Source organism: Amblyomma mixtum, chromosome 5 (genome assembly GCF_055824585.1).
Source record: "Amblyomma mixtum isolate Tamu chromosome 5, ASM5582458v1, whole genome shotgun sequence".
Taxonomy (NCBI): domain Eukaryota; kingdom Metazoa; phylum Arthropoda; class Arachnida; order Ixodida; family Ixodidae; genus Amblyomma; species Amblyomma mixtum.
In genome coordinates, this window is record NC_143016.1 from 41,126,755 (window position 1) to 41,142,976 (window position 16,222).

The 16,222-nt window shown below is 48.5% G+C and overlaps 1 protein-coding gene across 13 annotated transcripts in view; it reads right to left on the bottom strand.

Moving 5' to 3' along the window:
- Positions 1 to 16,222, bottom strand: part of LOC149341876 (uncharacterized) — a 75,836-nt gene that overhangs the window by 39,751 nt on the left and 19,863 nt on the right. For 11 of the 13 annotated variants that reach the window (XR_016282981.1, XM_089544139.1, XM_089544144.1 and 8 more), the window contains 5 exons: positions 14,869 to 15,024; positions 13,256 to 13,420; positions 7,382 to 7,537; positions 5,777 to 5,941; positions 1,512 to 1,667 (listed from right to left, as the gene is read on the bottom strand). Coding sequence is in view for 12 of the 13 variants with exons in the window: in XM_089544139.1 (XP_089400265.1) it covers positions 1,512 to 1,667; positions 5,777 to 5,941; positions 7,382 to 7,537; positions 13,256 to 13,420; positions 14,869 to 15,024 (798 nt within the window). In the remaining variant the exon portion in view is untranslated. The remainder of the gene's footprint in view (positions 1 to 1,511; positions 1,668 to 5,776; positions 5,942 to 7,381; positions 7,538 to 13,255; positions 13,421 to 14,868; positions 15,025 to 16,222) is intronic. The other 2 variants (XM_089544140.1, XM_089544134.1) reach the window with 2 other exon arrangements.

Consider the following 16,222-nt stretch of genomic DNA (forward strand, 5'->3'; position numbering starts at 1 on the left):
TGGGGCAGAAACATGGAGGCTAATAAAGAGGGTTCAGCTTAAGTTAAGGACAACGTAGCGAGCTATAGAAAAAACAATGATAGATGCAACATTAAAACAGCCAAAGTTGGCGGAGTGGGTGTGGAAACAAATGTGGGTTAATGATATCCCAGTCGAAAACAAGAGGAAGAAACGAACTTTGACAGGGCATGTAATGCGAAGACAAGATGATCGCTGCTCCTTGAGGGTAATGGAGTAGATTCCAAGAGACGGCAAGCCTAGCAAGGAGTGTCAGAAAGCTAGGCGGGCGGATCAGATTAAGAAGTTTGCAGGGATACAGTGGCCGCAACTGGCAAAGGACAGGGTTAATTTGAGAGCCGTGGGAGAGGCCTTTGCCCTGCAGTGGGCCAAGACAGGCTGATAATGATGATGACGATCTTTGGCTCACAGAAATATGATGTAAACTGAACATCTAGTGAGCAGAATCAACATTCCATTCTATAAAAGCTAAGCACACTGCCCACAATTTCCTATTGGCTACAGCTCACGATATTGTTTTGCTAAATCAACTCGTGATAGCATATCAGGACCACAGCTGGAAGAAGTAATTTATCCCTTCTGGTTCGGCCGCCGCCATGGTAAAAAATTTGGTCGCGCTTTCGTGTAATTTTATACCTAGCCTTTCCTCAAACTTGCGAGAGTAGCCGTAACAGGCAATCCAGAGAGATCACTCTGAGTGAAAATTTCTTGCCCTGCTTCAATGCACTCTGCAAGGGAAGAAAGGGGAGTATGATGGGCGATAGAAGAAAAACACGAACATATCCAACCACGTCACAAGTCTGCCGGATCACAACAGTGAGAAGATATCTGGGCTGTTTAATAAGCGAAGAAACAGCTGCACTGCCTGCAGATATCTTCCAACTCTCCGAACAATATCCAAAATTAGGCCCAGTGATAATGGCCTGGCGAAAAAACGTGCCAAGAAAGGGAGCAGCAACCGCCTTTCCCATCTGTACAAGGGCAAACCGCAATAACGTATCTATGGCCTCGGGATGGGACAAAAGCACATCTTTCAGATCCTGCAAAGCCAGTCAGATGATGGCACACCACCGCGTGAAAGCCACGTGCAATTTTAGTCTGCACAGATAGGTTACGAGAATAGGCTACAATAACACATTAAAACAAAACGCAAATATCCCCACCAACACCAATGATACTCTGCATGCCACGTGGACTGACATCACGCAGTACATTGGTTTCTAGCAAGTTACCCCATCGAAATGTGCCTGCTGCGACCGGGATCAAATTCACATCTTACAGTAGAGTAGCCAAGCACCATAGCAACTTTTCACAAATTGTTCTTACCACAGTCAGTCACTGCCTGTAGCCTGGCAACGACATCAAGAAATCACTTTTTTAAGCTCCCATAACCTGTCTTTCCCCAAAGAGCCAAGTATTCTGGCAGGCTCTCGCTATCACGCCAAATGGCCAAAGTGGCAGCAAACAGTTATACTCTCAGTACACACACCTACCTTCGCAAAGCACCAGTTCTGCGCATACTGCGTCTCGGGCGATGCAGGCTGGTCAGCAGGTGACGAGAGCTTCGGAACCGGATTAAGGGTGGGTTTCCTGTCTTTATCACTGGGAGCCCCCGCACACAGGCAGGGCACATCATGTTCGTGAACTTCCTGCATTGATGACAGAACCGAGTCATTAAAACCCTCTCTTTTCACCCTGATCTCGGCCTGAAGCTGAGCTTTGCAGTGCTTTGCACTACATTCTGCAAACTGAGCAGACATGCTTCGAAAATTGAATTCACCCCATTCATTCAGCGCCAAAACTAGTAATTTTTTGAGGAGCAAAATCAAGCGAGCCACCTGAAAAGACAAAGTTTCTGCGCTCTCAGCAAGCGTGCCTAGCTGGCCGATCCGCACTTCTCCACATACAGCGGCTCAGGAGCGGTAAATTGCCGCGACAAGACCGCAGCCTCTCCAACATGAGGTTGGGTCCCAATGTACGGCTAGGGCTTGCCCCTACACCATCGGCAGCGTTTGGGCACTCCCACTCACATTGTTGCACCCCCTGCATCCACGACAGTACCAAAGTCATTGGAGGGTTTTAACATACCGGAGACTTGTAAGCGTAGATGCATGCCGGTATACCGGACGCCTACTGCGCATGGGCAGTGACCCCACCTGGTCTCACTCATGATACTCCTCCTGCGCAGTAAGTGTCCTGTATACCGATATACGTATATGCTAATTCATATCCCGTATGTTAAAAGCCTCTATTAACCCTGGCCCTCCCAGGTGACTCGGCCTGAAGATTTAGCTTGCAGTGCTCTCCCTGCGATGCATGGAATCATAACCACCGATGCCCGCACTCGCCTGCGATGCCTGGCATTGCAAACAAAATCCAGTACATGATTCCACGAGAGTGTGCCTGTGCTGTTCTGCTATACAGAAGGAGGCGAAAGATACTGCTGCTTGAAGTTCTGGTGAATGTGAAATGCAAAGGCGCTAATGGGTCGACGTTAGCATGCCTTGCCAGACTCTGCTCGGTCAAAAGTTATCTAAAGCACTCCCCTACTTAGTGAACCTTCATGAGCCACACAGCAGCTCTGACTGAGTGACAATTCATGCAGAGATCGACATGAGTGGCTACTCTACAATGGGAAATAAAGAGAGGGGCAATTTGTTCAGCTCTTTGGGCTGCTGTGTCCGATAACATGCGCCTATGCTGAAAAATCAGGAGGGTTCAGCTATCAAGCAATCAAGCATGACGAAGAGCGACAGATTGTGCAGATGCACCGTGGCAAGACCATGGTCAGTGACTTTTCTCATAGGCTACCAACCATGCCATCCTGGCATCATGTCCCAACAGAATGATAGGAACGACGATGCAGCCTGCAGCCCCAGTGAAGAAGAATGCAACAAGGCCCGTAAGCAACATCAAGCCAGTTCATTTTATTAAACCCATCTTAAATTCATTTCTCATCAAGCCCTGTGTGGACCCAGGACCATTTGATGAAACCGAAGCGATATCTTTATGGGGGTTAAACGCCCCAAAGCGACTAAGGCTATCAGGGACGCCGAAGTGAGGCGCTCCGGAAATTTAGACCGCTTGGAGACCTTTAACGTGCACTGACATAGCCCAGTACACGGGCCTCTAGAATCTGGCCTCGATTAAACTTCGACAGCCATGGTCAGGATCGAACCCTCGTGTTTTGGTTCAGAGCGCCGTAAACACTGAGCGACCGCGGGAGGGGCACAGAAGCGATAGGGATAGCGGTAAGGTAAGAGAGCAGGAAGGTAGGAAATATTAGAGTGATTTAGCACAGCCGCAAAGCAAATAAGTTAACGCGTCACCGCCGCTACTGTTGCCAGGCTTGCTTGAGTAGCCAAAACTGCCGTAGGGTAGCAGTTACCGCTGATTTTGTGGTGCTAAACCTGTCCATTATGCGGATCGGATGACATCTGCGATAGGCGAGTGGGACGTATTTTGAGGGCAGCACGACCGAAGCTTATACTTCACTGGCAGTCCAACAGTGGCAGCAGCCGCGCAATCATCTCCAGCGAACCGACGCACGCGAGCAGTCGAGTCGACTCGGGCCGAGGGACTTCATTGCTTTTGCCTAGACTGTGTGACGCGTACCAGCGCGTATGTTTCACTAGAAAGATGAGTGATTAAGCAACGTCCCTGGGCAAGCCGTCACAGTCTCCAACTTCATGCTCCAGCCCTCACCCTTACGGCATTGGGTTTTTGAAGCTTGAATGATGATGATGATGAAAACTTTATTTGAACAAGGGAGTTTTGGACACGTCGGTCCTTGGGCCCCCACACGGCCCCACTGCACTCAAATATTCATGTCCCGGAGGCTCATGACGCTGGAAGCCCGGCATGTGGCGATGGTTTGCTTGGCCGGGTCCTCGGAGCGCAGTAGGGTCTCCCAAGCCTCCCAAGTGGTAAGGTGCTCCAGGCCCCGCGGGGGAAGATCCGCCGGGCAGAGGAAAAGAATATGGTCGAGAGTAGCTTTGGGGTGGTGGCAGAGGGTACAGGAAGGGTTCGTGTGTACTGGGTGATATCGCGAGCGTATATAAGGGGAGGGCAAAGTGCGTGTTTCGAGCCGTTGCCAAAGTGTCTGATGGTAATTGTCGAGGGAGGTATGAGGTGGGGGGTAGAGCCGACGCTCGGCTTTGCTGGCCTGCATCATTTCCCTGAATGAGTGCATGCACTCCCGCGAGAACCCCAGGTCGGAGGCCGCCGGTGCCCGGTTGAGAGAAGCTCGGGACGGACTCTCGGAAGGAATCGCAACCGACACTACGAACACCCACCGATGTACACAGGCTGACAGAAAACAGGAGCCGCTTTGTCACCTGCCTAGTTTAGAAAGAATTACTGGCCACGTCTGCACCTAGAATATGAAGAAAGCGCGCAATTGCATGCAGATCGAACACAAGGTATGCAGCGATATATTACTCATCATACGTTTGTTTCACCCATAAAGTGCTGCATTCTTCCAAGGAATCTACTACGTGAGCCGTAAGGCCGTCAATTATTTAGTGGAATAATTTGATTTACCTGAATTTAATGGCCAGCACTTGCCATGACGGGTAGGTAGAAAAGTGGAGACAGCGAAATGCCACTCTATAGCGTTTCTCAATATTACATAGAAGAAAAGCTGGCAGGCGCGTCTATGCGATTTTCTTAAACAGCGCACCATCCATTGAGAGAATGACGGCAAGATGAGGTTTTGTATTTTGCTTGGCCAGTGTCAGAAAACGTGGTTTCTGCCTCCGCTGCTATGCTCACCTCTGTGCAGAACGTAAATAATTTCAATGGTGCATTTTTCACTTCTTCAATTAATGTAAGGGAAGTAAGTGAAGGTTGGGTGCAAGGCTGTTCTGGAAACTATCATGGCATTTATTTGAGGATTGCTGTAATCGTTATGGTTGAAGCCACATTTTACACCCAACAATAGCCAAGCCAAATACAAACCCTCACGTTCCCGGCATTCCTGCACGTCTCCATGGTGAGTGAAGTGTAGTACTCCAGCTGTCTCTCTATTAGTGGTTTTGAGGAAAGGAAATGGCGCGGTAAATGTGGATGAGGCCAAGAGGGAAGGGAGGAAGGTTGCAGTGGAAGATGAGAGAATGGTGTGCTGAGTAGTGCGGCGACCGCATTTTTGATAGAGCCGAAATGCCAAAGGGACCCGCAAGCTGTGCGATGTCATATCAGTGTACATTAAAGATCGCCAAAATTCTTTCTACGTAATACTGAGTAGCTAGTCCATCTCCACTTTCAGACGAGAGAAGGCAGAGGGAAGTCAGTGATGGAAGAGAGAGAGTTCCAGGGAGAATATGACGAGAGTGGAGGAATGCGCAGCTGGCAGTAGACTGCGATGGGGAGCGCCCAGAGGATCGCGACTGTGGAAGCAGGATGTACAACGAAGATGCAGGAATATGCTGCCCGACGGCGGTTCCGCACCAGAATGCAGATATATACAGATACAACATTTCATAGACCTGAACGCGGAAAACCTTCCAGCATACAAACACTGTACAGAGCTGGCCCAATACATCTGATTCTGAGGTGCATATTGATTTCACAAACTCATTGTAATCAGTTGTCGTCGAAATATTGACACCTATGCTAAATATGCTGCTTTCGGAAGCAGTCGCTACAAATGTTTTCTTTTTACCAGCAGGATATACTGGCAAGCCGGGGTTACGGCGGCTTCTTAGTGTAGCCAAGAGAATCAGAAAGAATTGACAGGGCTCTCATCATGAGCACTTACCCGTTCAGATGTCAATTTATGCACGTACATCGGTGTAGGCATAGAGAAATGCTGCGTCGATCCTGCAGACACCCTCATGTTTGACGGCACGTACGGCCTTGGGTCTGTGCTGTCTCTTCCTTCATTGGACTCAGGGCATTTGTAAGGCACACTGTACTTCGATTCCTGCATCATTGTCAGAATAAAAATCCCCACCCTCGGTCTCATACCGAGCCCGACCTTAAGAAGTGCATGCTAATGCTCTCCACACTCATGCAATCACTTGTGCTCGCCAATGCTGGTGCACTCTCCTTAAAGTTGTCTGGCGCAACAGTAAAAAAAAAATACAAGGTCGGTCTCCTGCACCTAGGGCATTCTGTACTGGAGGTGAAAGGTGCAGCTATGAAAACAGATTCGTAGATCGAAAATGGAAAAAGAAACTTATGCCTCGGGCTCTCGGTTTTACTTTGCCTTGTCGGATTCTACTGCATCAAAAGTAATCTAAAGCACTCCTTTATATTTCACAGCATATCTTTGGCTCACAGAATATGATGCATCAAAAATATGTACTGAGCAGAACCAAGATTCCATTGTATAAAAGCTAAGCACACTGCCCACAATTCCATATTTACTGGAGCTCGCGATAACCATTTCATAATTGAACCCGCGATAGTATATTAGGACCTGAGCTGGAACGAGTAATTTTTCGTCTTTGGTTTGCCCACTGTGACGGTCAAAATTTTCGCTACGTTTTAGTGTGAATTTCTTCCCATCCTTCTTCGTCAAACTTGCGAGCATAGCCATAAGAGGTAAGCGAGAGAGGTCGTCCTGATTGACAATTTTTTATCATGCTACTCAGCGCTCTGCAAGGGAAGAAAGAGGAGTATGAAGGTTGACAGAAAAGAAGCACGAACGCCTCCAAGCACGTCACAAGACAACCAGATCAAAATACTGGAAAGACACCCGGGCTGCTAAGAAGCGAAGCAACAGTTGGACTCCCTCCAGATATCTCCCCAGTCTCCGAACAATTTCACAAATTTAGGCCGCTAGCTGATAATGGCCTAGTCTCAAAACGCGTCAAGAAAGCAAGCAGCAACCAACTTTAACATCTGTGCGAGGGCAAACCGCAATAACGTATCTATGGCATCGGGATGGGACAGAAGCGCATCTTCCAGATACTGCAAGAACTTTCATATCATGGTATACCACCGCGTGAAAGCCACGTCCAATTTTAGTCAGTACCGACAGGTTACAAAAATAGGCTTATATTAAATAAAATGCAAAAATCCTAACCGACGCCAACGATACTCTGCATGCTACATGCACTGACATTGCAAAGAACATCGGTCTATAGCAGGTAACCCCATCGAAATGCGCCTGCTGCGACCAGCATCGAAGTCGCATCTTTCAGTTGAGTAGTCGAGCACCGTAGCCACTTTTTGCAAACTGCCCTTACCACAGTCAGCCACTCCCTTTAGCCTGACAACGATGTCAAAAAAGCGCTTTTCTAAAACATTGTAAAGAGTGTTTCCCCAAAGAGCATACTATTCTTCTGGCAGGCTTTCGCTCTCACACCATATGGCCAAAGCGGCCGCAAGCTGCTCTACTTTCAATTCAGACACCTACCTGCGCAAAGCGCCAGTCCTGCGTATACTGCGTCTGGGGCGCCGCTGGCAGCTCGACAGGTGACGAGACGTTCGGAACCGGACGAAGGGTGGGTTTCCTGTCTTTATCACTGGGAGCACCCGCCCACAGGCGGGGCACATCGTGTTGATGAACTTCCTGCATTGATGACAGGATCGAGTAGTTAGAAGCATGCACTTTCACACTGCTCTTGGCCTGAAGCTGAATTCTGGAGTGCTCGTCAATGAGACGCATTGAATCGCATCCTGCAATGTTTGCGGACTCTTCTGTTGCGTCCGCCACAGCAGGTTAGATCATGGATACTCACTAGTAGCCAAGGGTTTCTACTCTGTGGTCAGATAACACATATGCGGCGTGAAAAGAGATTGGTTTCTGCATGGCCAGGCAGAATAGGTCAACCAAAAGGCCAGAAGTATGAGGAAACGTGCATGCACCATCCGCTCAAATCATAGCCCTACCTGATTTCCTCAGCAAGCAATGCAGAAATAATTTTTTCACCCGAATCCGCGTCGCATACACTTTTATCCAATACGGTACATTTTGCGAACTGAGCATTCACTGCAAATCATTAGAAAAAATCCAGTACATGATCGCATAAGACTGTGCCTGTGCTGTCTCCCTATAGAGAAGGAGGCAAAGGATACAGGGTCTGTCCTGAAAGTAATGAGACAAGTTGCGGCGTGGCACTTGCACGCGCTAGATCGAAAAACCGCTTTGGGGGGTAAGGAGGGGGAACCTTCAGCTTACAATGCAAAGGCTTTAGTTGACTTCGGGCAGGTCAAGCGATTGGACGTCTTCGAGCGTGTACCACTCTTTCGTCGCTGCGTTGAGGAAACCAGGGAGCGAATGTTGGAACAGCCCTACGCAGTGAAGCTTTGCAATAAACTGACTAAATCACCTATCGAGACATTTGATAGCATGTGGTATTGACCCCAAGGGGTACCAATGGCACAAAGCATATACAAATGGCCGTGAAGACGTTCACACCAACGCTGTCAACATTACCGTCCGTAACCGTCAACGACGGGCGTCCGGACCGTTGCTCGTCGTGAACGTCTTCAGGACCGTTTGTAAATGCTTTGCGCAATTAGGAGACGCGACCTGGACATCGAATCGTTCCCACGTGCTGTCTTGATCACGTCGATCAACTCGGTAGGTGACTTAGTTTATTGCAAAGCTTCACCGCGTAGCGCTGTTCCAACGTTCGCTCCATCGTATCCTCGACGCAGCGATGAAATATGGGTAAACGCTCGAAGACTTCCACTTGCTTCGCCTACTCGCAGCCAACTAAGCTCGTCGCATTTTGAAGCTGAACACTACCCCTCCTTTCCCCAAAAGCGCTTTCCCAATGTAGTGCATGCGCGCGTCACACCGCGGCTTGTCTCATTACTTTCACGCCAGACCCTGTACTGCTGCTGGAAGTTTTGGTGAATGTGAAATGCAAAAGCGCTAATGGATCGACGTTAGGATGCCTTGCCAGACTCTGCTCGGTCAGAAGTTATCTAAAGCACTCCTTTACATAGTGAACCTTCATGAGCCACACAGCAGCTCTGACTGAGTGACAACTCATGCAGAGATCGGCATGAGTGGCTACTCTACACTGGGGAATAAAGAGAGGGGCAATTTGTGCAGCTCTTTGGGCTTTTGTGTCCGATAACGAGCGCGTATGCTGAAAAATCAGGAGGGTGCAGCTATCAAGCAATCAAGCATGAGGAAGCGTGACCGACTGTGCAGATCCACCGCGGCGAGACCCTGGTCAGTGACTTTTCTCATAGGCTACCAACCATGCCATCCTGGCATCATGTCCCTACAGAACGATAGGAACGACGATGCAGCCCCAGTGAAGATGAACGCAACAAGGCCCGTAAGCAACGTCAAGCCGGTTCATTTTATTAAACCTATCTTAAATTCATTTCTCATCCAGACCTGTGTGGACCCAGGACCATTTGATGAAACCGGTTCATCACAGAAGCGATTTCTTTCTGGGGATTAAACGTCCCAAAGCGACTCACGCTATCAGGGACTCTGAAGTGAGGCGTTCCGGAAATTTAGACCGCCTGGAGACATTTAACGTGCACTGACATCAAACAGTACATGGGCCTGTAGAATCTGCCCTCGACTGTACTTCGACAGCCACAGCCGGGATCGAACCCACGTGTTTTGGCTCAGAGCGCCATATCCACTGAGCTACCGGAGGAAGGGGCACAGAGGCGATAGGGATAGCAGTTGGTGGAAGAGCGTACTAAGGTAAGAAAAAATTCAGGGGGCACTTTGACTGTCTAAACTCGTAGAGGCGGAAGCGGTTTCCGCACCACTTTCGCTGCTTCTGTGGCACTGGTGGCGTACATATAATTGAGTACTAATTACTGAGTAATGACAAATCACTAATTAATGGTTCATTACTGATTAATGCCTGAATACTATTTAACTGCTAACTAATGACGCTTAAGCTTCGCCTTTAGGAGTGGAACGCGACAGCGTGTTGTAGCGCTGCCAGGGAGTCCACGGAACGCCACCACCCGTTCGGTGCGATGCCTTGCACTTTGAACGCAACGCTTTTTGAGGAAAGGATATGGCGCAGTAATTTTCTGTCATCTCGGTGGACACCTGAACCCCACCGTAGAGGAAGGGAGGAAGTGGGAGAGAAAGAAGACAAAGAGGGCCCGTAATGAAGAAAATGAAAATTGTATACGAGGAAAGGAAATTACGCAGTAACTGTCTCACATATCTCGGTGGACACCCGTCAAAATTCAGGGGGGGGGGGCACTTTTTTGACCTAAAGTGTGGTCACTGATGTGTGGTTAAGATGTTAAGCTTCGCCTCTAAGAGTGGAACGCGACAGCATCTTGCAACGCTGGCAGGGAGTCCATAGAACGCCATCGCCCATTCGGTTCTACGCCTCGCTCGTCGGTAAATTGGTTTTTGAGGAAAGGAAATGTATCTGTCCCTCATATCTCGGTGAACACCTAAACCTCACCTGAAAGGAAGGGAGGAGGATGGGAGTGATCGAAGACACCGTATTCACTAGACGCGGCTTTGTTCATTCTAAACCATCGAGCTGGCATGGCGGAGTGGATAGCATGCTCGTCTCGCACGCCGAAGACCGGGGTTCGATTCCCGAGCTCGACTGATTTCCTACTCGGTTTTATTTATTTATAGGGCCTGACTAGAAAAGTTAATTAGGCTAATTGGGTAATTAAGCAATTAGCTAAGCTCAGTCCCACTTACTTGGAGCATCACTATACGATCCCTTCAATTGGTTGCATGGTTACTAGCCAAAGTACAATTGGCCCCGTTTGAAGTTTGCGCACTCTGACGTCACGACCTTTTCGACCAATTGAAAAGCGTGACATTTCTGTCGACAACTGCTGCTTACAACGATGAGACATTAAGGCTTCTGCCTTAATATTAGGAACATTTAGAACAGCCAGAAGGCAAACAAGTTAACGCGTCGACGCTGCTACCATTGCCAGGCTTGCTTGCCTAGCCACAACTGCCGTAGGGTAGCAGTTACCGTTGCTTTTGTGGTGCTAAACCTCTCTATTATGGGGTTCGCACGACAGCTGCGATAGGCAAGTGGGACGTTTTCTGAGGGCAGCACCACCCAAGCTTATACTTCACTGGCAGTCCAACAGTGGCAGCGGCGGTACAATCATCTCCAGCGAACAGACGCCAGCGAGCAGTCGAATCGACTCGGGCCGAGGGACTTCATCGCTTTCGGGTTTACTGTGTGACGCGTACCAGCGCATATGTTTCACTAGGCAGATGAGTGATTAAGCAACGCCTCTTGGCAAGCCGTCACAGTCTCCAACTTCATGCTCCAGCCCCCACCTTTTCGGCAGTGGGTTTTTGAGGCTTGAATGACGGACTCTCAGAAGGAGTCGCAACAGACACTACGAACACCAAGCAATGTACACAGGCTGACAGAAACCAGGAGCTGCTTCGTCGCCGGCCCAGTTTAGAAAGAATTACTCGCCACACGTGCACCTGGAATATGGAGGAAGCGCGCAATTGCATGCAGATCGAACACAAGGTATGCGGCGGTAGATTACTGGTCATAGCTTTGTTTCAGTTATAAAACGCAGCACTCTTTAAAGGAATCTACTGCGTCAGCCGAAAGGCCTTGAATTTTTTAGTGAAATAATTTAATTTAACTAAATTATATGGACACCACTTGCCATGACGGATAGGTAGAAAAGTGGAGACAGGGAAATGCCGCCCTTTAGAAATTCTGAATATCACGTAGAGAAAAGCAGGCACCAACGTCTATGTGAGTTTCTTAAACCGGACTTCATTGCCAGAAAACGTGGTTTCTGCCTCCACCGCTATACTCTCTTCTGTACACAGGGTAAATACATTCAATGGTTCATTTTTAATTTGTTCAATTAATGTAAGGCAAGTGGAGGTTGGGTGCAAGGCTGTCGTGGAAACTATCATGGCGTTTCTTTTAGGATTGCTGTACTCGTTATGGCTGAAGCCACATTTTACGCCCAATAATGTCCAAGCCAAATACAAATCCTCACATTCCTGGCATTTCTGCGCGTCTCCATGGCGGGTTTGAAGCGCTCTCTATTAGTGGTTTTGAGGAAAGGAAATGGCGCGGTAAATGCGGACGTGGCCAAGAGGGAAGGGAGGAAGGTCGGAGTTGAAGACGAGAGAATGGTGTGCGGAGGAGTGCGGCGACCGCATTTCGGTAGAGCTGAAATGCCAAAGGGACCCGCAAGCTGGGGTGGTGGTGAAAACTTTTAATTGATGAAATAGAGTTTGGGAGCCACAAAGTGGCCCCGCTACATGGTCGGCGTCCCTAGTCCGGAACACCGCATGACAATGCCCCGTCTCTCGCCCGTTTCACCAGAGCCCTTTTTGACTCAAGCGAGGAGCAGTTGAGGAGGGCAGTCTCCCATGCCTCTCTGGAAGTGGTACGGGAAGGGGGGAGGTGGGGATTTTGAGTACAAGCCCACACTATGCGGAAGATATCACAGGTCTCCCCACAGTGCGGGCATCGCCCATCCGTGTTAGGATCGTAATGTTTTATGATTGTGGGACCGAGTAGAGTGCCTGCCTGTGCGATGTCATGTCAGAGTGCATTAAAGATCGCCAAAATTCTTTCTACGTTATACTGAGTAGCTATAGTCCACCTCCACTTTCAGACGAGAGGAGGCAGAGGGAACTCGGTGATGGAAGAGAGAGAGTTCCAGGGAGAATATGACGAGAGTGGAGGAATGCGCAGCTGGCAGTAGACTACGATGGGGAGCGGCCAGAGGATCGGGACTGTGGCAGCAGGATGTACAGGCGCGGACAAAAGTAAACGGAGCACGCAACTGTCTTCGAATATTTTTCCCGCGTCACCTAATTCAAATTTCCAGCAGGGGTGCGCGCACGCTGGTAGAGGAGGTTGGTGGGCTTTCTTGTAGACAAACAACGCTTCTTCATTACCAATGGAGAAAGCGTGATTGCACTTCGAACGCAATAGCGTGCTCCGTTTACTTATGGCCGCGCCTGTACAATGAGGATGCAGGAATATGCTGCCTGACGGCGGTTCCACACCAGAATGCAGATATATATAGATACAACATTTCATAGACTTGAACGCGGAAAACCTTCCAGCATACAAACGCTGTACAGAGCTGGCTCAATAGATCTGATTCTGAGGTGCCTATAGATTTCACAAACTCATTGTAATCATTTGTCGTCGAAATATACACACCTATGCTAAAAATGCTGCTTTCGGAAGCAGTCGCTACATTAGTTTTCTTTTTACCAGCAGGATATTCTGGCAAGCCGTGGTTACGGCGGCATCTTATAAAGCCAACAGAAGCAGAAAGAACTGACAGGGCTCTCATCATGAGCACTTACCCGTTCAGATGTCAATTTATGCGCGTACATCGGTGTAGGCATAGAGAAATGCTGCGTCGATCCTGCAGACAACCTCATGTCTGACGGCACGTACGGCCTTGGGTCTATGCTGTCTCTTCCTTCATTGGACTCAGGACATATGTAAGGCACACTGTACTTCGATTCCTGCATCATTGTCAGTATAAAAATCGCCACCCTCGGTTTCATACCAAGCCTGACCTGAAAAAATGCATGTTAATGCTCTCCGCACTCATGCAATCACTTGTGTTCGCCAATGCTTGTGCACTTCCTTAGTTGTCTGGCGCAAAAGACAAAAAAAAAATACAAAGTCGGTCTCCTGCACCTAAGGCATTCTGTACTACAGTAGGAGGTGATAGGTGCAGCTACGAAAACAGATTCGTAGATCGAAAATGGAAAAAGAAATTTATGCCTCAGGCTCTCGGTTTTACTTTGCCTTGCAGGATTCTACTGCGTCAAAAGTCATCTAAAGCACTCCTTTATATTGCATGGCATATCTTTGGCTCACAGAAATATGATGTATCCAAAATATGTACTGAGCAGAACCAACATTCCATTGTATAAGAGCTAAGCACACTACCCACAATTCCATGTTTACTGGAGCTCGCGATAACAATTTCACAATTGAACCCGCGACAGTATATTAGGACCTGAGCTGGAACGAGTAATTTTTCCTCTCTGGTTTGCCCATTGTGACAGTCAAAACTTTCGCTACGTTTTAGTGTGAATTTCTTCCCATCCTTCTTCGTCAAACCTGCGAGAATAGCCATAAGAGGTAAGCGAGAGAGGTCGTCCTGAGTGACAATTTTTTGTCCTGCTACTCAGCACTCTGCAAAGGAAGAAAGAGGAGTATGAAGGTTGACAGAAAAGAAACACGAACGTATCCAAGCACGTCACAAGACTACCAGATCAAAATGCTGAGAAGACACCCGGGCTGCTAAAAAGCGAGGCAACAGTTGGACTGCCTGCAGTTATCTCCCTAGTTTCCGAACAATTTCCCAAAATTAGACCGCCAGCTGATAATGGCCTAGTCTGAAAACGCGTCAAGAAAGTGAGCAGAAACCACCTTTACCATGTGTGCAAGGGCAAACCGCAATAACGTATCTATGGCATAGGGGTGGGACACAAGTACATCTTCCAGATCCTGCAAGAACTTTCATATGATGGTATACCACAGCGTGAAAGCCACGTGCAATTTTAGTCAATACCGACAGGTTACAAAAAAAGGGTTATATTAAAAAAAAAAAGTCAAAATTCCTAACCGACACCAACGATACTCTGCATGCTACATGCACTGACATTGCAAAGAACATTGGTCTATAGCAGGTCACCCCATCGATATGCGCCTGCTGCGACCAGGACCGAACTCGCATCTTTCAGTTGAGTAGTCGAGCAACGTAGCCACTTTTTGCAAACTGCTCATACCACAGTCAGCCACTCCCTTTAGCCTGACAACGATGTCAAAAAAACGCTTTTCTGAAACACCGTAAAAAGTCTTTCCCCAAAGAGCATACTATTCTGCTGACAGGCTTTCGCTATCACACCATATGGCCAAAGCGGCAGCAAGCTGCTCTACTTTCAATTCAGATACCTACCTCCGCAAAGCGCCAGTTTCGCGTATACTGCGTCTGGGGCGCCGCTGGCTGCTCGGCAGGTGACGAGACGTTCAGAACCGGACGAAGGGTAGGTTTCCTGTCTTCAACCCCGGGAGCCCTCACCCACAGGCGGGGCACATCGTGTTCATGAACCTCCTGCATCAATGACAGGACCGAGTAGTTAGAAGCATGCCCTTTCACAGAGCTCTTGGCCTGAAGCTCCTGAAATGTTTGCGGACTCTTCTGTTGCGTCCGCCACAGCAGGTTAGATCATGGATACTCACTAGCAGCCAAGGGTTTCTACTCTGCGGTCAGACAAAACAGATGCAGCGTGAAGAGAGATTGGTTTCTGCATTGCCAGGCAGAATAGGTCAATCAAAAGGCCAGAAACATGAGAAAACGTGCATGCACCATCCACTGAAATCATAGCCCTACCTGATTTCCTCAGGAAGCAACGCAGAAATAATTTTTTCACCCGAATCCGCATCGCATACACTTTTATCCATTAGGGCACATTTTGCGAACTGAGCACACATGCTTCGAAAATCGAACTTATCGTAATCATTCACTGCAAAAACTACTCATTTTTCGAGTAGAAAAATCAAGCAAGCACACGAAGAGGCCGATAGTTTCTGCGCTCTTAGCACGAGCGCCCAGCTGACCAACTCCCACTTCTTTACGTAAAGTGGCGCTGGCGCAGAAAACTGCCGCGACGAGCCCGCAGCCTCTCCAAAGAAAAGGTCGGGCTCCAATGTCTGGCTAGGGCTTGCCCCCTCACTATCAGGAGCGTTCGGACACGCGCCACTCACATGCTGTCGCACCTCCTGCACCCACGACAGGACAAAAGTCATTGGAGGCTTTTAGCATATCAGAGACGTATAAGCGTAAATGTATGACGGTTTACTGGACGCCTCCTGTGCATGGGTAATGACCATGCTCCAGCGCAAGAAGTGTCCCGTAAGCCGGTATACATCTGTGCTAATTCGTATCCAGTATGTTAAAAGCCTCATTAACAATGGTCCCCCAAGTTGAGTCTGCCGGAAGCTTTTGTTTGCAATCCTCTCCACGCGACGCATCGAATGCCAACCACTGATGCCTGCACTCGCTTGCGATGCCTGGCACTGCAGAAAAAATCCAGTATATGATTGCATTGGACTGTGCGTGTGGTGTTGTGCTGTACAGAAGCAGGCCAAAGATACTGGTGCGAAAAAAAGTTTACGTGAATCTAAAATGCAAAAGCGCTCATGGGCCGATTGTAGCATGCCATGACGGACTCTCAGGACGAATTGCAACAGACACCACGAACAACTGTTGAAGTGCACAGGCTGACCGAAAACAGGAGAAGTTTTGTAGC